Source organism: Taudactylus pleione, unplaced genomic scaffold (genome assembly GCF_031769625.1).
Source record: "Taudactylus pleione unplaced genomic scaffold, aTauple2 ptg000093l, whole genome shotgun sequence".
NCBI classification, from domain to species: Eukaryota; Metazoa; Chordata; class Amphibia; order Anura; family Myobatrachidae; genus Taudactylus; species Taudactylus pleione.
Window position 1 is genome coordinate 23,838,104 of NW_028284495.1, and position 21,691 is coordinate 23,859,794.

Below are 21,691 nucleotides of genomic sequence, written 5' to 3' on the forward strand. Positions count from 1 at the left end.
TAAATGAGCCACCAGTCCAAAACATATCTGTGTGTGGTTTTTATCCTCTCAATGCTTCCTTTACAAGCTGTGATGCTAAAATCTCTCTGGTACTTCCAGGATAAGCAAACACATGCAAATAGATCCAGATTAGGCAACACACCTTCAGACAGCCTGTGTTTCAGAAGGGCTCTTCCAGACTGCTTTATTTTACATGACAAGTGTGATTACTGAGTGCACAACGGTGTGGGTGCTCCTCTCTCATCCTTCGGATGCCAGTTAATCATGTAATCATGGACTGCTAGCACTTAAAGAAATGGAGATTAGGGGGAGGGGGTGAAGGGATAGAGTATTGGGACCCCCTACCCCTAAATGTTGTGCACTCTTTAAGCCTACTGGTCATGTAAAATAAACAAGGCCCTAAAAGCCCTTCGGAAACACAGGCTGACTGAAGAGATGTTGCCTTATCTGGAACGATTTGCAACAGTTTGCAAAAAGCCATCAGTACAGCCAGAAGAGGAACTTGAAATGTAACATTTTCCACTTTCTGGCAAATTGGCAGTATGGCAATTCTCCTTAATATGTAAGAATTGTATGAAACACTCCCACACACTCTCACTGTTCTCCCCCAATTCACCTCTATTAGTAACACTTATTCCCATTTTCACCACACACCCCCTGTTGCAACTCATTCCCCCTCCTGCCAACAACAATTCCTCATCTCACCAAGTAGTGACACACTCCACCTCTCATCCCCTTCCAGGTAGTAACACATTCTTCCTCTACACCCCCTGCCAGGTGCAACATTTCTCCTTCATCCACAGGGGACACTGGAGTCAAGACTGTGGGGTATAGACGGGTGCAGAGTGGAGCCGGCACTTTAAGAATTTAGAAGTGTGACTGGCTCCTCCCCCTCTATGCCCCTCACCTCTTCAGTTTTCAGAAAAGTGCCTTCTAGGGAGCCAGTCCCTAGGGCACTCTCTTTAGGTCCAGGATTCCTCCCCTCCTTGGGCCACCCTCGCTGGGGTCATGTCGGATCTCTCTGCGGAACTAGCAGAGTCCCGCAAAGAAAGGGAGGCTTCTAGAAAAATAGCTGAGCTGGCCTGGGCTCAGGCCTTAGCACGTTCTATGGAAAGTTTAGTTCAGAGGGTACATACTGGTTCTCAGGTCCAGGTGGCACCTACACTCCCTCCGGCCAGAAAGAAAGCTGTACCAGCGATTCTGCAGTTGGATGACTCGGAGGACAACCGAGTGTCTTTCGTATATGAGGGAGATCTTCAGGATTCAGAGGAGGAGATTCTTCAGGTGGACCCCCCCTCAGGAGTTGGAGGGTCCTCAAGGGCTAGACACCCTCATTTTAGCAGTACGCCTGGTACTTAAAGTCTCGGATGAGGAGTCTCCGGCTCAGACATCCCTTTTCGCTAAGCAACAAAGATCACCTATCACATTTCCTATTTCAAAGAAACTTGATGATCAGATGGCGGTGGCGTGGAACCATCCAGACAAGAAGTTCCAGATTTCTAAGCATTTTCTTTCATCCTATCCTTTTCCTACAGACAATATTACTCGATGGGAATCTCCTCCTCCGGTGGACTCATCGGTATCCCTTCTCTCCAAGAAAACTACCTTTCCAGTTCCGGGAGTCATTTCATTGAAAGAGCCTGCTGACCACAAGTTGAAACTTTAAAATCCATATATACCGTAACGGGGGTCCTCCTTCGTCCGGCCTTTGTAGGATCTTGGGTCAATAAGGCTATTGAACGATGGGCTGAAGAGTTAGCAAGAGGTTTGCGTTCAGGAACGTCTAGATCAGAACTCCTTACTTTAGCGGAGCATAGTTTAGAATCAGCCATCTATCTTGGCGAGGCTTCCAGGGATGTAGGCTTACTTGTTTTCCGGATTTCAGCTTCAGCAATAGCAGCTCGCTGAACTCTCTGGCTTCGCTCCTGGCAAGCTGATGCCGAATCTAAGAGGGCGGTGGAGGCTTTACCTTTCACAGGAGGCAAATCCACTTTCCTACTGTCCTCTTCCTTGTCGACCCTGCTACCAAGTAGGTCTCATTCTGGGACTTCCTTTCACTCCTTTTGGGTTCCCACAAAGTTCTGAGGCTGTGCAAGAGGCTCCTCTGCGGCTTCACGAGGAACAAGAGGTTTTAGTGCCATCAGGACACTAAACCTGCCAACAAGACAGTGGCATGACGGGCTACCAGCCCACCTGGGGGTTCCCATGGTGGGAGGTCGTCTTTCTCTGTTCAAGGAAATGTGGTTTCAAACTTGTTCTGACGCCTGGGTCCAAAATCTAGTTTCACAAGGTTACCATATAGATTTCTCGATCCATCCTCCTCGTTTCTTCATGACCGGACTTCAGACCTCGGAAATGAAGAGAAGGGTGTTACAACGGGCCAACACAAAGCTCCTAGATTCAGAGGTGGTGGTTCTGTTTCCAAGACACCAAAGTAATCACAACTTCTATTCAAATCTTTTCGCTGTCCCGAAGTCGGGCGGCTCGGTTCAACCTATTCTGAATCTGAAGTCATTAAATCCTCATTTGACGTTCTTCAGATTCAAGATGGAATCTCTGCGCTCGGTGATAGCAAGCCTGGAACCAAGGGAATACATGGTGTCTTTGGATGTCAAAGATGCTTACTTACACATTCCCATCTGGGAAAAACATCAAGCGTTTCTCAGATTTGCCATTCAGGATGCACACTATCAGTTTTGGGCTCTTCCATTCGTACTATCCTCTGCCCCCAGGGTATTTACGAAGGTTATGGCCACCATGGTGGCTCTTCTTCCTCTTCAGGAAGGGTCACTATAATCCCGTATCTGTACGATCTTGTGCTCAAGGCTCCGTCACCAGAACGGCTTCTTCTGGATCTAACTACCACTTATCACCTTCTGCTTCAGCATGTCTGGATTATCAACTTTCCAAAGTCACAGTTGGTCCCTACACAGCGTCTCTTATTCCTGGGGATGATTCAGGACACCACTCTTCAGAAGATATTTCTTCTGGGAAGACAAAGCTGCGGTAATCAAGGAATAGACTCGTCCTTCAACCTTGGAGAGTCCCCATACATCTTTGTATCAGACTTCTTGGCAATGGCAAGATGCTAGCGGCTCTCGAGGCCTTAGAGTTTGGTCGTTTTCACTCTCGGACCTTGCAACTGGATCTATTGTCCCAATGGTCGGGATCTCATGTCCACATGCACCGCTTAGTGCGCCTGTCTCCAGAAACGAGGATTTCCCTTCTTGGCTACAGTCCAATCATCTCTTGGATGCAAAGCGCTTCGGTCTGTGGGACTGGGTTATTCTGACGATGGACGCCAGTCTCAGAGGCTGGGGAGCAGTGGTTCTGGATCATCATTACCAGGGACGTTGGTCAGGTCAGGAGGCCCTTCTTTCGATAAATGTTCTGGAACTCAGGGCAGTTTACAACGCCCTTCAAGACTCCTTTCCTCTTCTGCGGGGGCTGGCCATTCGAGTCCAGTCAGACAACGCAACCTCGGTGGCTTATATAAATCGACAAGGAGGAACTCGAAGCCGGGGAGCCATGAGGTAAGTATCCCGCATTCTCCGTTGGGTAGAAAGGCACGCTGTGGTGCTGTCAGCTGTCTTCATTCCAGGTGTCTAAAACTGGGAAGAGGATTACCTAAGTCGCCAGGATCTTCATCCAGGGGAATGGGCTCTTCGTCCCCAGGTTTTCCAGGAACTGATTCAGTGATGGGGCAGGCCCCATATCGATCTCATGGCGTCCATACAAAACCATTAGCTCCCTTCTTTATTGCTCCCACTCCTAGAGGCATTAGCGGTGGACGCACTGACAGCTTCGTGGCCGTTCCAGTTTATCCGTTTCCACCTTCTACCCCAAGTGCTCAAGCGCATCAAGCGGGAGAAGGTCAGGGCCATTCTGGTAGCTCCGAACTGGCCTTCCAGGGCCTGGTTCTCCAAACCTAAAAATGCTTCTCGCAGCGGATTCTTGGCCGCTGCCTCTTCATCCAGACCTCCTTCAACATGGTCCCTTTCTCTACCCCACTTTACACAGACTATGTTTGAGGACGTAGCTGTTGAAACCGTGATCTTGAAGTGGAAGGGTATTCCAACCATGATCCAGGCTAGGAAACCTGTAACCTCAGCCCATTATTACCGGACTTGGAAGGCCTATGTAGCATGGTACAAAAGACAGGGGTGTCATACCTCGTCTTTTCATTTGGGCCGTCTTCTTGGGTTCCTTCAGTCTGGTCTGGACGTGGGCCTTCGATTGGGATCATTGAAGGTTCAGGTTTCGGCTCTCTCTGTTTTCTTCCAACAGAAATTTACATTGTTTCCCGAGGTTCAGACCTTTTTATAGGGAGTCCTTCGCATTCAACCACCCTTTGTTCCTCCAACGGCCCCTTGGTATCTTAACTTAGTTCTTGCTTTCCTTCAGCCTTCCGTATTTGAAATTTTGGAGACTGTTGATTAAAAAAATATCTTTCTTGGAAGATGGTTCTGTTGCTGGCCTTGGCATCTTTGATCGCTGTCATGCCGCTCTCCCCATCTGATTTTTCATGCAGATCGAGCAGTCCTGCGTACTCGCCCTGCCTTCTTGCCTAAGGTGGTTTCTTCTTTTCATGTGAACCAACCTATTGTGGTCCCGGTTTTGAAAGAGGACCTTCCGTCCTCGCATTCCTTGGATGTGGTGCGGGCCTTGCGTATCTATGTAGACTGGACGGCTACATTGCGCAAGTCCGATTCTTTGTTTGTTCTGTACGAAGCGGCAAAACAAGGGTGGCTTGCTTCTAAACAGGATCTGGCACACTGGATATGCCTGACTATTCATCAGGCTTATTTAGCAGCATCTCGGTCTCCTCAAGCTTCCATTTCAGCGCATTATACGCGTTCTGTTGGGCCATCTTGGGCGGCTGCCCGAGGAGTTTCTGTCTCTCAGCTCTAACGAGCGGCCACTTGGTCGGGGACTCATACGTTTGTTCGGTTCTACCGGTTCAACACTTTTGCGGCTTTTGATGCTCAGTTTGGCCATTCAGTTTTGCAGGTGTCGCAGCGCTCTGCCTCCTGTCTGGGTGGCTTTGGGACGTCCCCACAGTCTTAACTCCAGTGTGTGGATGAAGGAGAAAACAGTATTTTGGTACTCAACGTTAAATCTGTTTCTCTGATTCTACAGGGGACACTGGACGCCCTCCCTGCGCTGCTGTTGTTTTTTTTGTTGTAGTGTGACTGCTTTGTTCTTGCAGTTTGTTACTGTTCTTAATTTTCTTCTGCTTGTTCTAATTTTTTCCTCCTTCTCTAGAGGTTCTTCCTCTCCATCTCCTCTCGGCTCTTCTCTCTAAATGAAGAGGTGAGAGGCATAGAGGGGGAGGAGCCAGTCACAGTTCTAAATTCTTAAAGTGCCGGCTCCATTCTGCACCCATCTATACCCCACAGTCTTGACTTCAGTATCCCCTGTGGAATCAGAGAAACACATTTAACGGTGAGTACCTAATCCTGTTTTTCCCCCATCTAATCTGCTACTTTCCGGGCAGCCACTTATTCCCCATCTACCACACACCTCTCCCTAAGTTGCAACAGACTCTCTTACACCCCCCCTTTCCTCCTGGAAACAATAAATATCCACACCTTCCCAACCCCAGATACCGACACCTTCCCCCAGGTAGTGACACCTGCTCCTTTCTCACCCAAAAATAGCAACACATACCACCCTACCACACACAGGTAGCAACACAAGCCAAATATTAAGCACTTTGTGTCACCACTGCATCTCCAAATTATAATTATACTTTATTTAGATAGTGCCACAAGGGGTCTGCATTGCCTTACATAGTGTATATGACTATTATATACTATCATTTTGCACGGTGAGGTACATTTGCAAACAAGGACTTTTACTTATTTAATGGATTCATTAGAGCAGGGGTGGCCAACCAGTCAGAGGCAAAAAGCCAAATAATACCTGTAGCTAAGCTAAAGAGCCGTCAGGAAACGCGCACCTTTGGGGCGTGCCCTAGCTGTTACAAGGCCACGTCACATTTTTGTGCGCATGCCATATGAAGGAGCAGGACCTATTTGTGTCCCTTATGCAGTGCCCCCTGTATTTGTGCCCCTTGTAGTTTTGGCACTTATGCAGTGCCCCCTGTATTTGTGTCCCCTAAAGTAGTGCCCCTTAAGCAGTGCCCCAGCCCAGTACTTACCTGACCATTATTCTGGCTCCCGCTCTGTCGTGCGCTGATGCTGCCTCTGACTGGATCCAGCAGGCGCGCAGGGCAGGCTCCTCACATCGCGGGTGACGTCATGACATCAGCTGTGCAATGCATCACTGGGAATGCTGGCCTCTGAAGCGATCAGAGGCTTCTTTAGTCTCTGATCGCTTCAGAGACCAGCGGTCCCAGTTCCAGTGGAAGGAGCCGCATCTTAATACCAAAAGAGCCGCATGCGGCTCGAGAGTCGAGGGTTGGCCACCCCTGCATTACAGAATTTAATAACCTGTGGAACTTTAGTAATGTGGTATGTGTTATCTTTCAATTATATAGTCTGCGATTTCTCATCAAGTCATATGAAGGAACAAAATTAAATTATTAGTTTATATATGTAAAGAGTAACTTATACAATTATAAAATGGCAAACAAATTAGAAACCTGTTTACACTGTATGGTAGTTTAGCCCTAAACCCCTTAAACCAAGGGGTAGATTTACTAAAGCTTCTAAAACAGACAAGTGGTGGTGTTGACCAAAGTAACCAGATTCTATCTATCATTTTCTGAAATGCAATGGAGCAATGATAGCTAGAATCTGATTGGTTGCTATGGGCAACATCACCACTTGTCTGTTTTAGAAGCTTTAGTAAATCTACTCTTAAGAGTGAGCTCATTTTTACATGAAAAAAAGGCCCCCATTTATCAATGAAGGTAAACACAAGTGCAATATTTTGTTTAGTATCACGGTGATACAAACTAAAAATCCACTTGTATTTACCAATACTTAACCGTCCGGCGGTTAAGTATTGGTAATCCTCCTCTTCCTCGAGGTCCTCTGCTGGGCTGCTGGCAGCATAATTCTGCCAGCGACGGGGGTGTTGTGTAATGCGCATGCGCGACGGTCCACATGCGCTTGACACGGGGACCCGGCAGTGCCCAGAAGGCTTCGCTGAAGCGCCGGGTCCCCATTGCGATTCATCGTGAGAGCAATGCTGTGACAAACAGCTGTAATCTTAGATTAACGCTGTTTGTTAAATGCAGAAAGGAAATCATAACCCCTTTAGCGAGCGCTAATGGGGTTATACTTAGTTGATAAATGGGGGCCTAAGTGTGATGGGAAAATATCCAGGGACTTTTCCAGATCCATGTTTAAATTTGGATGAATGTAATTTGTTGTATTGTCATTCTACTAGGCCACAGGTTCTCAAACTCAGGGCCTGATTCAGAACCGGTCGCTCTGAGAGAGCGCTCGCTCTGAATCAGGGCCGGTCTTTTTTTCTTTTTTTTAGAACAGCCTCCTGGCCGCTCGCATAGCTGTGGGTGACCACCCACAGCTATAGCGAGCGGCCATGGTGATGGTCAAGACCATCGCGACCATCGGGCTTGCGACGAGACCCTTGTGGTAGGGTCTCGTTGCCGCAAGCCCCAGAGAGATTTCGGCTCTAACAGAGTCGGAATCTCTCCACTGACATCACTTGTGATGTCAGTGGGGCCGGCCCCAAACGGTAGGCGTTCTCATGGGAACACCTCCGTTTGGGCAGCCGGCCCGCCCACCAAAGGGGGCGTGCTGTCACTCTACATCGACAGCACGCCCCCTTTGGTGCGAGACCCGGAGCGACGGATTGCCCGTCGCTATCCGGGTCTCACACATGCGCACGACGAAGCCGGCTCCGTCGTGCAAATGCGCTCTGGGCCACCATCGACCCGGTTGCGAGCGCTCAGCGCTTGTGACCGGGTCTGAGTCAGGCCCTCAGTCCTCAGGACCCCACACAGTGCATGTTTTCCTGGTCTCTTCACAGAATCAATAGTTAAATAACTATAACTACCTGTGGATCTTTTTGTGTCAGTGAGTAATGACTACACCTGTGCAACTGCTGAGTGACCTGGAAAACGTGACCTGTGAGGTGTCCTGAGGACCGAGTTTAAGAACCACTGTACTAGGCCATAGGATGAGGTGCCAGCTGTACATGCGTTAGTCTGCCTTAGAAGCTTTAGTAACTGTACCCCAAAAAGTGTATTCCCTTCATATAACAAGCCAAGAATGTCGGTGCACAAGAAACAATGCACTCTCTTCCTATGCACCAGTTTTTCTGTTGCAATTTGAATCTCATTCCAAAATGTATAAACAAAACACACCTTACATTCCTGTGAATATTCCAACTGAGAAAAGTCTTGAATCAAGTTGATAAAATCCTGAAAAATGAAAATTATTATTCATAAAACAAAAGGATAAAAGGGAGATGTATGAAAAAGGTACCAAAATCAAAATGTATATAAAACAATACATTAAATTTGAAAACAGAGGTTTTCTAAATCACATAGTGAATAATGGTTAAAATAATGCTTTGGGGTCATTCCATGTCAAGTGGACCAGGGGTCCCCACATGACCATCTCCAATTGTGATACAATTTTACATGAAGGTTGGCATATACAGTACCAGTCATAAGTTTGGACACACCTCATTCAGTGGTTTTTGTTTATTTTAATTATTTTCAACATCGTAGATTAATACTGACGACATCAAAACTATGAAAGAACACATATGGAACTATGTTGTAAACAAAAAGTGGTAAACAAATCAAAATATGTTTTATATTTTAGATTCCTCAAAGTAGCCCCCTTTTGCTTGGATGACAGCTTTGCACACTCTTGGCATTCTCTCAATCAGCTTCATGAGGTATGCTCCTGGAATGGTATTGAATTAACAGGTGTGCCTTGTCAAGAGTCAATCTGTGGAATTACTTGCCTTCTTAATGTGTTTGAGACCATCAGTTGTGTTGTGCAGAGGTAGGGTTAGTACACAGTGGACACCTATTTGACTACTGTTGTAATCTGTATTATGGCACCAACCACTCAACTCAGTAAAGAGAAACGACAGTCCATCATTACTTTAAGACATACAGGTCAGACGATACGGAAAATTTCAAGGACTTTTAATGTATCCTCAAGTGCAGTGGCAAAAAACATAAAACGCTATGATGAAACTGGCTCTCATGAGGACCGCCCCAGGAAAGGAAGACCAAGAGCTACCTCTGCTGCAGAGGATAAATTCATTAGAGTTACCAGCCTCAGACACCGCTACTTAACAACGCCTCAGATTAGAGACCACGTAAAGTCATCACAGAGTTCAAGTAGCAGACAAATCTCAACATCAACTGTTCAGAGGAGACTGCGTGAATCAGGCCTTCATGGTCATATTGCGGCGAAGAAGCCACTACTGAGGATGAACAACAAGAAGAAGAATTGTTTGGGCCAAGAAACACAAGGAATGGACATTAGACCAGTGGAAATCTGTACTTTGGTCTGATGAGTCCAAATTTGAGATTTTTGGCTCCAACCGCTATGTCTTTGTGAGACGCAGAGAAGGTGAGCGGATGGTTTCTGCATGTGTGGTTCCCACTGTGAAGCATGGAGGAGGAGGTGTGATGGTGTGGGGGTGCTTTGCTGGTGACACTGTTGGTGATTTATTCAAAATTCAAGGCACACTTAACCAGCATGGCTACCATTGAATTCTGCAACAAGACAATGACCCCAAACACACCTCCAGGCTATGTACGGGCTACTTGACCAAGAAGGAAAATGATGGAATGCTGCGTCAGATGACCTGACCTCCACAATCACCCGACCTAAACCCAAGTGAGCTGGTTTGGGATGAGTTGGACCGCAGAGTGAAGGAAAAGCAGCCAACAAGTGCTCAGCACCTCTGGGAACTCCTTCAAGACTGTTGGAAAACCATTCCAGGAGACTACCTCATGAAGCTGATTGATAGAACGCCAAGAGTGTGCAAAGCTGTCATGCAAGCAAAAGGGGGCTACTTTGAGGAATCTAAAATATAAAACATATTTTGATTTGTTTAACACTTTTTTGTTTACAACATAATTCCATATGTGTTCTTTCATAGTTTTGATGTCTTCAGTATTAATCTACTATGTTGAAATAATTTAAATAAACAAAAACCATTGAATGAGAAAGTGTGTCCAAACTTTTGACTGGTACTGTATGTCAGACTAACTTTGCAATAGCAGCAAAACTATGGCCCTCAAAGTTGGAGTGGGTGCAACTGTCCCCGACTCCGAAGTTCACAATCAGCAGGTGGGGATGATCTTCTAAATCTAAAAGTAGTTGCTTGGTAATGCCACTACAGTATTCACCATTTACAGAATAAAGCTCTATAATTCAATTAATTATATTAACTTAAGTTTGGAAGAGCAAGCAATATTCTAGTGTGTACTACTAAATGCAGATACAAAATATAAATAAAAAAAAAAAAGAGTCAGGTAAGCCAGGACAAACAGCAAATATGATCCTGCTTTCCCTATTGTAGTCTAAACTGAACCTAGTACTGTCGTCAGTATATTAACTTCTCAGGGGGTAAAATGGGGAGGATGTCCACGTTTCATGTATACATAGGAGTTACATGGTTATATAAATATTAGCAAATGACTTACTACAGTTTTAATGGTCCTCTGCACAGCCAGAATCTTATTTCCCAATGAAAACTTAATACACTTCACTTCTCCCTTGTCTTCCATTCTTAGGAGAGAATACAAAGCAATAATAACGGACAAAATGCATTCAGCCAAATTGATATAATAAAGCTATATATGAAACTAATGATGGAGTTATTTTTGTCATTTAAAAAAACACAGATCAGTAGGTTATATTAAAGTTAAGTCCAGATTGCTACACTCTGCATTTACATTGATTTATACATGAATGAGTTTGATAAATCTTCAGCATTCACTCAGCCTCCATTTAATTTGATATATGCACTTCCGAGAATGGCAACCAAAGCCTTGTGTATCAGAGGTCACGTGATGCGGAAATCGGCTGCTCAGTCTAATCTTTGCTTTACAACTACCAGAGCTTCACCTGCAGCCCTAGCCTTTACTACGTGATGCTCAGTGTTGTATAAAGCTAACAATAAGAACTGGGATGAACTGGAAGAAATGGACCAAGAGGAAAGCTGATGGCTGCAGGTTAAGGCACAGCAGGTCCCTGACTGCCCGAGGGCTACCAGTTACCCATTAATGATGCACTTACAATTTCGTATTTTTTTGTTTTGAGATATTACACTTTTAAATTAAATCTTTCATTTAAATATTTTTTTTTAAAACAGCAATAATGTTTTATCAGTGGAATCCTATTACCTGAAAGAGATGGGAATCCTGTCTTCAGGACCCTTAACCACAACACCAATAGCTCCTCCAGACCGTACTGCAAATACCTTTAAGAGAAGATTTATTATGACTATACAATTAAATATTACAAAATAAATTACAATGTTTTGACAAAAGAAAAAATGTAGGAATCAAGATTTTTTTTTTTGTTTCAATCTAATTTTGCATACATGCTTTTCATAAAAAAAAAAAAACAGAAAAAACAGGTACAACCTGTGAATATTTTTGTATAATATGAAAATGGATTATTCACTTAAATGAAAGCATATATCAGAGATAGAAACATGCATTCCTTGTAGTTTCCACAGTCCTAAAATGATTTGACTGTACTTTAATGTTGCCATTACTTATACAAGGGCAAGTAAAAATTATGCACAACCAATATAACAGGAATGGTGTATTATTCCAAATGTATAGTAAATCACAGGCATTCTAGAATTGGGCTGTGAATATCCTCTTTTAGAACAATGTAATTACCATTTTAACATTTGAATATAGTTTCTACAGAAAGAGCTTAAAGTTACATGCGGATTTCGCCACAAAGGGTGGTTTCATCTGGAGTAATAATATGCATATGGACACTGCTGATGAAATGCTCATCATTCCGTACGCTGGGTACACACTAGACGATTTCTCGGATGATATGCCAGATTGGACCAACATATCGTCCGGATTGTCTAGCGTGTATGCACTATGCGTGCCGAAATCGGGGTCATTCTGTTGGCCATGCATGCACGGCCGACGGAGTGACCCAGCTGCCGACGCCAGGAAGGTGAATGGTGCAGGTGGACAATATATCAGGCGGATTGTGCAGTGTGTGCCAACCACCCAATATATCGTGCCATTGGGCGTCGCATTGGCGGGTCGCCAGTGTGTACCTAGCCTTAGATCACTGCACTTATCTGACATGATATGTATGTTTTTGGTTTACTGGACAAAGATGTAAATTAATGTACCGAATGAAGAAATTAATCCTGTCTTAACATTCAGGGGCATATGTATCAAAGGCAGATGTGGGATAAAATTGTGAGATATACAGTATATCATCAACCAATCAGCTTGTAACTTACATGTTGCATGCTGTGTTTAAGAAATGATAGTTTGGAGCGGATTGGTTGGTGATATATATTTCACAATTTTATCTCACATCAAGCTTTGATACATATGCCCCTAAGTCTGAACAGCCTGATTCTTTAGTGCTGCAAAAGCTGTAGTAATGAACTAACGTGTGTGTCAGCAATCTATCCTAGCAATAGACCAGCTCACAGAAATGCGTGCATATCTCATGTGCTAGTGGCAAGCAAACAGAACAGAAGCTATTTATTTAGCAAGAATAATAATCACTGAACACAGAAATTACCATAAAGGATTATACCACCATTGAATGAGGTTGGCAATTAATACTTTATTAACCATACATCAGTCCTTGTTTTTAAGTTATTAAAATATAATTTGTAAAGTGTGATCATCAGTTGTAGCTAGCACACAGCTGGTGTCAAATGTGTCATGTTATTCTACTGAAATACATTTTTCATAGGTGGAATCACACAGGCAGCCATCCTGCTCTAGGTATTTGGGTATATGAATATTAAACCAGATGCAGGAAACAAATCTATTATATAATAGTCTTAGAGTCTATCTCCACAGTAGCGCACTGGAATTGAGGGGTGGCTCGTCCACCCCCCCCCCCCCATCAAAGCTCTTAGGGACAGCTGCAAAGACATATTGCCCGGCCCTCTTCCCCACGCCCATGTCAGTCATTGACCCACCTTTGACCTAAACTCCATCCACCTGGTAATGCATTATGTCCAAGACCCACCCACCTCTTCTTAGATGTAAGAGGACTGCACCACCTCCCTCCTCAACGGACGCAGTTGAACTCGACTAATGCGCTCATTACACAAGCATGTCACTCGTTAGTCCAGTCCCTTTTTGTCATTGAGGAGCCCCACCCACCTCTGTCTTTTCTGATAGTTAAGGGGCACATCCACTAGACGATCTACTCCCTGTCCAATCTCTAAACGATTTTCCCTTGATTTTTTTCCCTTGAAATTTTATCTTTCAGTCTGAACGATTTGTAAACGATCTTTAATAGATCAAGTGAAATTGACCTGCATGTTTGGTCGACTGACGAGACGATCAAACGACCAGCGGGAGCGCGCATCGTTGATCGTTAACGACCAAACACTGCACGATTTATAAATGATTGAACGATAACGACGTCATCGTTCAATCGCCTGATAAAATCGTGTAGTGGATGCCCCTCTTGTGTGATTACATAAGCGTGATATGCAATAGTATAGTCCCTCTGCGTCCAATGAGGAGGAAAGTTGTGTAGTGCAAAGAGTTCTTGTCAATAGCGGTCTGGATCAGGGCAAAGCCATTAGGGGAGAAAGGAAAAAAGTAGGAGAGGGATATGGTGGGGGAGAGAGAGATCTGAAAGGGAGATGGGACTAGAGAGGGAGAGAGATATTTGGGAACAAACTTAAAGGAGAGCGAGATAGGAAAAGGGGTGGAATTGGGAAAGCCAGATAAGGAGGTTACATGACAGAAGGAGAGAGACACAGATGGGGGAACGGACATGGAAAGGAGGGAGTTCAGAGAACCCCACACTCTCCCCAGCAGCCGTAGCAAGAAAAGAAGACGTAGGGGAGAGACGAGAAGGAAACCAATACTGAGGTAAGGACAGCACATAAACAGCAGCCAAAAGGAAACAGGGGAAGGAAGAGGGGAATAAATACAGGTTGAGTCTCCCATATCCAAATATTCCAAAATACGGAATATTCCGAAATACGGAATATTTTCAGCATGACTGAGATAATGAAACCTTTGATTTTTGATGGTTTAATGTACATAAACTTTGTCTAAGGCACAAATTATTAAAAAGATTGTATAAAATAACCTTCAGGCTGTGAATATAAGGTGTATATGAAACATAAATGAATTTCATGTATGTACACAAACTTTTTTTGATGCACAAAATTATAAAAAATATTGTCTAAAATGACCTGCAGGCTGTGTGTATAAGATGTATATAACACATAAATGCATTCTGTGTGTATATTTGGATCCCATTTCCAAGACGTTTCATTATAATATGCAATTATTCCAAAATACGGAATATTCCGATATCCAAAATACCCCTGGTCCCAAGCATTTTGGATATGGGAGACTCAACCTGTACTGGCAAATATAGGGGGAGGAGGAATAGGGCAAAACAGGTTGAATAAGGGTTTAAAATAGGGGAAGATGGGAGGAACAGGGAGATGGGAAAAATAGGGGGGGGAGACGGGAGGAACGTGGGGGAGAGACGGGAGGAACGTGGGGGCGAGGGGGGGGGGAGACGGGAGGAACGTGGGGGCGAGGGGGGGGGGAGATGGGAGGAACGTGGGGGAGACGGGAGGAATATTGTGACAAGTAGGGGCAGACAGGAGGAATAGTGGCAATAATAAGGGGCGATAGGATGAACAGACAGAGAGAGATGGGAAGGTGGAGGAAAGGAAAGAAAATAACCATGCACAATAACTAGCGACATGGCAATTTATGGTTCCAAAATACCAGTGCTTCATATGTCTATATTATTTATCCAGCACTGATTACACAGCTGCTCAGATAGTATAAAAAGCTTTTCAGGCATTATTATTATTGGGACATTAAAATACTGAAAAGCTTTCCTCCTAACTACAGCCCAATACAAGGCAAATAATTATCACATATCATTCACTCTATCACCTGTTTATTGGCCTCATCGAAAAACACGCTATTGACATTGGTGGCTTTTTCAAACAGGATGGGCCGGTCACACAGCTCCAAGTAGTAATCTTCCTTATCCATAACTGTTAGGCAAGCTAATACTGATCTATCTTCTGCGGGGACCGTCTCCACTAAAGTGTGTGCATTGCGCTGGTCCTGTGACAGCACTTGTATACAATTTACTCCATTAGGCTCTACTACTGGCTGCCAACCCGGAAAAAAAAATAGTTTATTTTGTCCGAATAAATGCGTCATGTTATTGCAGCCACACATACACTTTGCGAGAGGATGATCTCTTCTAAAATGGCCGCCTTCGCGGAGAATCATGTGAGTAGGAAGACAGTGAATCACGTGAATGTACAGCTGCTATCACTAGAGTGTGCACTGCGCTCTCGAAAAGCGTCTCGGTGACAACTCGGCGGCCATTTTGTTGGTTGTGAAGACTTGCTGAAAATTTTTAACGACTTGTAGCCTTACTACAGTGTGAAGCAGAGGGCGGGACCAGCGGGGCCACCCCCCCCACTGCGGGGGATCTTCTTAACACCTTTGGGGGGTGGGACAGAGGAGTCGGTGGCTGGGGGATCTAGCTATAACCTTGCCGGGGGAGGCTTGCTTGCCTTTCTGTGGGGCCGGGAGCGGCACCCGATTTTCGGGTGGCTCCCGGCCGCATCGGGAGGGTGGGCAAGTATGTTTCTTTAATAGCCAAGGTTCCTTATACATGTTTTCTGCAGAGTTTAATGCAGGCTTACCTACCCTCCCGATTTGGCCAGGAGCCCCCAAATATTGGGTGCCACTGCCGGCCCCCCGGATAGGAAGGCAAGCCTCCCGGCAGACGCTATCCCTCCCTAGCCCCCCGCAGAGTTAATATCAAAACTCCTGCAGCGGGGGTCAACGAGGCCCAGCCCCCCGTATTACAACGCCGTTTATTCCGGCATTGTAAAGAGTGGACGGGGCCGCGATCTCACAGCCACTCCCCCCACTGTAAGCTGACATTCAGCTCCCTCCCAGAAGGAGGGAGCTGAATTTCAGCAAGTATGGTTTAATGGAGATATCTCACCTATTTTATGTAGCAAAATATTTTATATAGTCAAAGCAGTTTAAAGGCCCCCATACGCGGTGCGATTGCACTGTGCAAGGCGATAGGGGATCCGTCGTCCGACATATCGGGCAGTTCACACACACACACGGTGCGATCGGGTGGCCAACCATCTGATATGCCGGTTCCCCCGTCTCACCCGCATAGCAATCGGGGTGCGATGTACGACCCCGCGGGAGCGCGCTCGGCCCGATATCAGGGTCATACACGGTGCGATATAACAGGCAAATCGCACCAGTCGGATCGCCTGCTATATCGCCCCGTGTATGGGGGCCTTAAGAATGCCAATTTTATTATGTTAGCTAGGCATATGCACCATGTCAAACATTTGAAATAACTATTCAAACCCTCCAAACATGATCCGTTCCATTAGGTACAAAATGCTCTGCTCCTGGACTTTCTTCTTAATTTATGATTGCAGCCACCTGTGATGAAACATCCTTCTCATCAGTTCAACACAGGTTACTGCAATCATAAAATAGGTGGGAAGTCCAGGAGCAGAGCATTTTGTACCTGATGGAAAGGGTCATGTTGGGCAGCTTGGTCGGCACTGCAGGGGAACGGAGCTCGATGGACGTGGGCGGGTCTTTGGTCGTGACCTATCGCTTTGATGGGTAGGATTGGCAAGTCACTTATTTAAAATAGGATTCCGTTACAATTATCTTATTATGGTTGCTATATTTCAAAAATAAAAATCCGGGACACACTCCCACGAAGTATCGGTATGGTCGATTATAGCAATGCAGTTAATACATCCTTACTGACAGGTGCCCAGGAGAGTAGTGTCCATATTCCATGGTATTGGAGCTCAAAAGCATACTTACCTGCTCTCCCGGAACCTTTGAGAGGCTCACGATATTTCGGGTAGTCCCATGCAACCCCGAAAGAGAAGGCACTTCTCCTGCAACCCACCAACTTCATAGTGGGCAGAATGGGGAGAATGTTACTGGGAATCCAAGGTCCACGAGGAGGGGGTGGGGCTTGACACATCGATGATAATCACATCATTTGGCCCCTGCGAATCACAGCATTATTCCTTCAGGGTCACCCGGAGAGGAAATATCTAAGGTCAGCAAGTATGCTCAGAAGTATTCAGCGATACCATGTTGACTGTTGTGTCTAGCTGTTGGAGGATATAGCAGGTGGGGATGTATCTCCCTAGGGGCGGGATGCATCAAGCATCGCATTTTGCACACGATGCATCCTGCCACTGTTTGCAAGCGGTGTTGAGTAACACCATATGCTTGTACAGTTGCTGCAAAATTTGATAAGAGCTGTCCTTTGCAATATAAGGACTTCCTGGTTTATGACCTGGGAGTCCTTCTGCCCATGCGTGGCCATCAGCCAGTGAGCCACAGGGGGTACTGGGAGGGAATAGATTGGATTCCTCTTAGGAAACTATGCGGAAAGAAGACCATAGTCTTCTTTAAGGCAACACCATCTTGCGTATCGGTTCCAAACTCCGGAGTTTCGCTTTCCAGAGCTTGGTGTATATGGGGAATTACAAGCCTCCGGAAACAGCTTTTTGAAGGTTTGACCACATTTTTGGTGTTGATGCATCTTGCTCTAAAGGTCTGTATCAGATACTGATGGGTGGTGCTTTGTACTTAAAGTGAAAGTCAAACTGGATGATTTTAGAAGTTCCATTTCTACCCAATTCAAACAGAATTGGGCAGAAATGTGCAAGTATGATAGGCAGCCAGCGTGCAGCATGGAGAGTGCGAAATGTTGTCTATAGTATGTCCATCGATGCTGCTGTATGCCCAGTGTGGTCTACAGGGAGGAGGGTTAGAGCCAGCCCTGGCGCAGTGTGTCTTTGGGTGACTGCATGATACTTCCTGGTTCTGGCTGCTGTGGGCTCTTCACTGGTGTGGGGAAGGGGGGGGGTGGCATAGCACCGGGGACCACAACACTGTGTAGGAGCATCCCACGCTTCTGTGCGGCCTTTTCTACCCTCAGTGACCGTGGCTGTCCCTCCATTCGCCCTCTCCATGAAACTGGGACATTTGGGTGTCTTCGAGATGCTGGGGCACAGGAAACCAGGACATATAGCAACCCTAGCTTAGAATCATGCTTGCATACATAACAATTAGTAAATGTACCCTGCCAGTATAACAGACCTTCCAACATGACACTTCCATCAGGTACATAGTGCTTTAGTCTTGGACTACCAACTTAATTTATGATTGAGGTCACCTATGTCAAACTAGTTAATTGACGAGAATTGTTTAAACACAGATGACTGCAATCATGAATTAAGTGGGAAGTCTTGGACTAGATAATTCTGTACCTGATGGAAGGAGTCATGTTGGAGGGTAAGCATTATATGCCAGGTCACCTCAATTTACATATTGATCCACTCCCCTCTGATACCCCTATCACACATAGAGCAAAAATCTGGGTTTTTGCACGTGAACGCACATCAACCCAGGTATTTGCTGTGTGTGAATGCAAACAACCCGGGACAAAGTCCCAGGGCCATGACCCTGCTCTTTACTAGGGTCGGACTGGGACCTGGCAAATTCCTAGATCTTTAGCCTGAAAGGGGCTTCATTGGCATATCTATTAATGGGTGCACACAGGAAGGGTCCAGGGGGCCCACACACAGCACCCATATAATTATACCTCTCTAGAGCCCCACCATTTTCCCAGAGATTTGCGCATGCGCAGTAGAGAAGTCTCCTTGAACATAGCGTGGGCACCATGTTCCTGGGGTCCTGTGTAGCAGGCTCTGGCACAAAGCCAGAGTTTACTGCGCTGGCAGGGAGGAGAGGGCCTGCATCGAGGCTACACAAAGGCCCCTCTTCTACTCCACTCTGCACTGTCTGTCTGCTGCTCTGACCCCTTCCTTCCCATGGCTGCTTACTTACTTCCCGGGGGTTCCTCCTCCTCTCCTTCTATGGTCTGTCCCATCACTCTAGAAGTGTGAGCCATTGGAGGCGTTCGCCACGGCTCCAACTGTGCATGCATGTTGCAGATGGGACAGAGTTTAGAGAGTTATTATATAGATAACCGGAGTAATGCAGTATGTATCATAACCATATGCAATGAGGTATGATGCGTGAAATTTGTAACACGTAGTTTAAATGGCAAGTGTGCCAATTCTAGGTACAACCACCAAATGCGCTAAAATATGTACTAAAATACATAGTGGGCTCTAATATACATTTGGGGGCCAGAATATTTATCATCAGTTATTTATATAGCACCTATATATTACAGTGTTTACAGAGAACAATCTTTCATATTAGTCCTTGCCATTTTCTACCACAGGGACACCCACAAAGTTGGGTTGAGTTCCTCAGAAGAAAATAAACCAACCCTATGTTGTCAGTATGAGCATGAATGTTTACTCTGAGAAACATCTGTGAGGACTGAGTGGCCTATTAATTATTCATCTGGTGTTTTCCCCCAATCCATAACAGATAATATTACTCAGATTTCTCAGTGCTATTTAATAATGCTTTCTTCTGAAAAGAGGCTGTCCCAAAGAAGCACTTTCCCAATGTGAAATCTTCAGCAAAATACTTCACTTCCTAGAGGCCAATCGGTCTGAAATCCCTCTCCAACAGTACTGTAGCCCTTCCGTTCCCAAATGGCCAACATCATCTGATAATGGCTTTAGCCAAGTTTTTTTTGTAGCTTGACAAATTGGGGCAGATGGCAATCATTATTGAAATATTAGGACTGAGGTATATTTACCTACTCTCCAGGAACATACGTGAAGCACACAAATCTGGGAAGAGTGGACAAGTCTCCTGGAGGCCACCCACCTCCCATGATTTGAGCAGAATCTTGTCATCAGAGATCAGACCCCCAACTTCACAATGTCAGCAAATTTTTAAGTTGTCCAGAAGGACCAGAGAGGAGATCTAGAAACCTGCTAGGTGGTGTTCTTGACCATAAGAGCCATTTGCTGTCCCTACAAGCAACAGAATTGGATGCCTCCACTAAAGTTAATTCGGGAAGCAGTCAGCATTCCACCATGCTCCAGTATCCCGACTGCCGGCATCCCGATAGGCAAGTATCAGGGGTTAGGTTTAGGCGTACCCAACCCATTAATTCAGATGCATGCTGTATGGATGCAGTGGTTACCATGCATATTAACAAATATTAAAAAAGGAAATATTTATAAACCTGGAGATGTGTGCCCCTGAAAATTCGCATAGGTTGGGAATTCTGTAAGTTTACCCTGTGTTTTCCTGCACATAAAGTCAGGTGCATAAATATTGGGACATTGACAGAATTTTCATATTTTGGGCTCTATTCACCACCACAATGGCAAACAAGGTGTGCTTTAACTGCAAACTTTCAGACTTAATTTGAGGGTAATTACACCCAAATCAGGTGAACGGTGTAGGAATTACAATGGTTTCTATATGTGCCTCCCACTTTTTAAGGGGCCAAAAGTAATGGGACTATCAACTGAAAAGCTATTTCATGGACAGGTGTGGGTTATTCCCTCGTTATTTCATTATCAATTAAGCAGGTAAAAGGTCTGGAGTTGATTCTAGGTGTGACATTTGCATTTGGAATCAGTTGCTGTTGACTCTCAATATGAGATCCAAAGAGCTGTCACTAACAGTGAAGCAAGCCATCATTAGGCTGAAAAATCAAAACAAACCCATCAGAGAGATAGCAAAAACATTAGGTGTGGCCAAATCAACTGTTTGGAACATTCTTAAAAAGAGAGAACGCACCGGAGAGCTCAGCAACACCAAAAGACCCGAAAGACCACGGAAAACAACTGTGGTGGATGACAGAAGAATTATTTCCCTGGTGAAGAAAAACCCCTTCACAACAGTTGGCCAAATCAAGAACACTCTCCAGGAGGTAGGTGTATATGTGTCAAAATCAAGAATCAAGGGAAAACTTCACAAGAGTGAATATAGAGGGTTCACCACAAGATGTAAACCATTGGTGAGCCTCAAAAACAGGAAGACCAGATTAGAGTTTGCCAAACAACATCTAAAAAAGCCATTACAGTTCTGGAACAACATCCTATGGACAGATGAGACAAAGATCAACTTGTACCAGAGTGATGGGAAGAGAAGAGTATGGAGAAGGAAAGGAACTGCTCATGATCCAAAACATACCACCTCATCAGTGAAGCATGGTGGTGGTAGTGTCATGGCGCGGGCATGTATGGCTTCCAATGGAACTGGTTCCCTTGTATTTATTGATGATGTGACTGACAAAAGCAGCAGAATTAATTCTGAAGTGTTTCGGGCAATATTATATGCTCATATTCAGTCAAATGCTTCAGAACTCATTGGACGGCGCTTCACAGTGCACATGGACAATGACCCGAAGCATACTGCAAAAGCAACCAAAAAGTTTTTTAAGGCTAAAAAGTGGAATGTTATGCAATGGCCAAGTCAATCCCCTGAGAATCCGATTGAGCATGCATTTCACTTGATGAAGACAAAGCTGAAGGGAAATGCCCCAAGAACAAGCAGGAACTGAAGACATTTGCAGTAGAGGCCTGGCAGAGC

At 45.1% G+C, this 21,691-nt stretch overlaps 1 protein-coding gene and 1 pseudogene across 1 annotated transcript in view; one reads left to right on the top strand and one right to left on the bottom strand.

Moving 5' to 3' along the window:
- RMC1 (regulator of MON1-CCZ1) overlaps positions 1-15,408 on the bottom strand; it is a 58,615-nt gene extending 43,207 nt beyond the window's left edge. The window contains exons 1-4 of the mRNA XM_088469610.1: positions 15,080-15,408; positions 11,318-11,394; positions 10,616-10,700; positions 8,303-8,359 (exon numbers count right to left, since the gene is read on the bottom strand). Coding sequence (XP_088325736.1) covers positions 8,303-8,359; positions 10,616-10,700; positions 11,318-11,394; positions 15,080-15,373 — 513 coding nt within the window. The 5' untranslated portion in view covers positions 15,374-15,408. The remainder of the gene's footprint in view (positions 1-8,302; positions 8,360-10,615; positions 10,701-11,317; positions 11,395-15,079) is intronic.
- Positions 2,548-4,326, top strand: LOC148526887 (uncharacterized; annotated as a pseudogene).
- Positions 15,409-21,691: the final 6,283 nt, after the last annotated feature.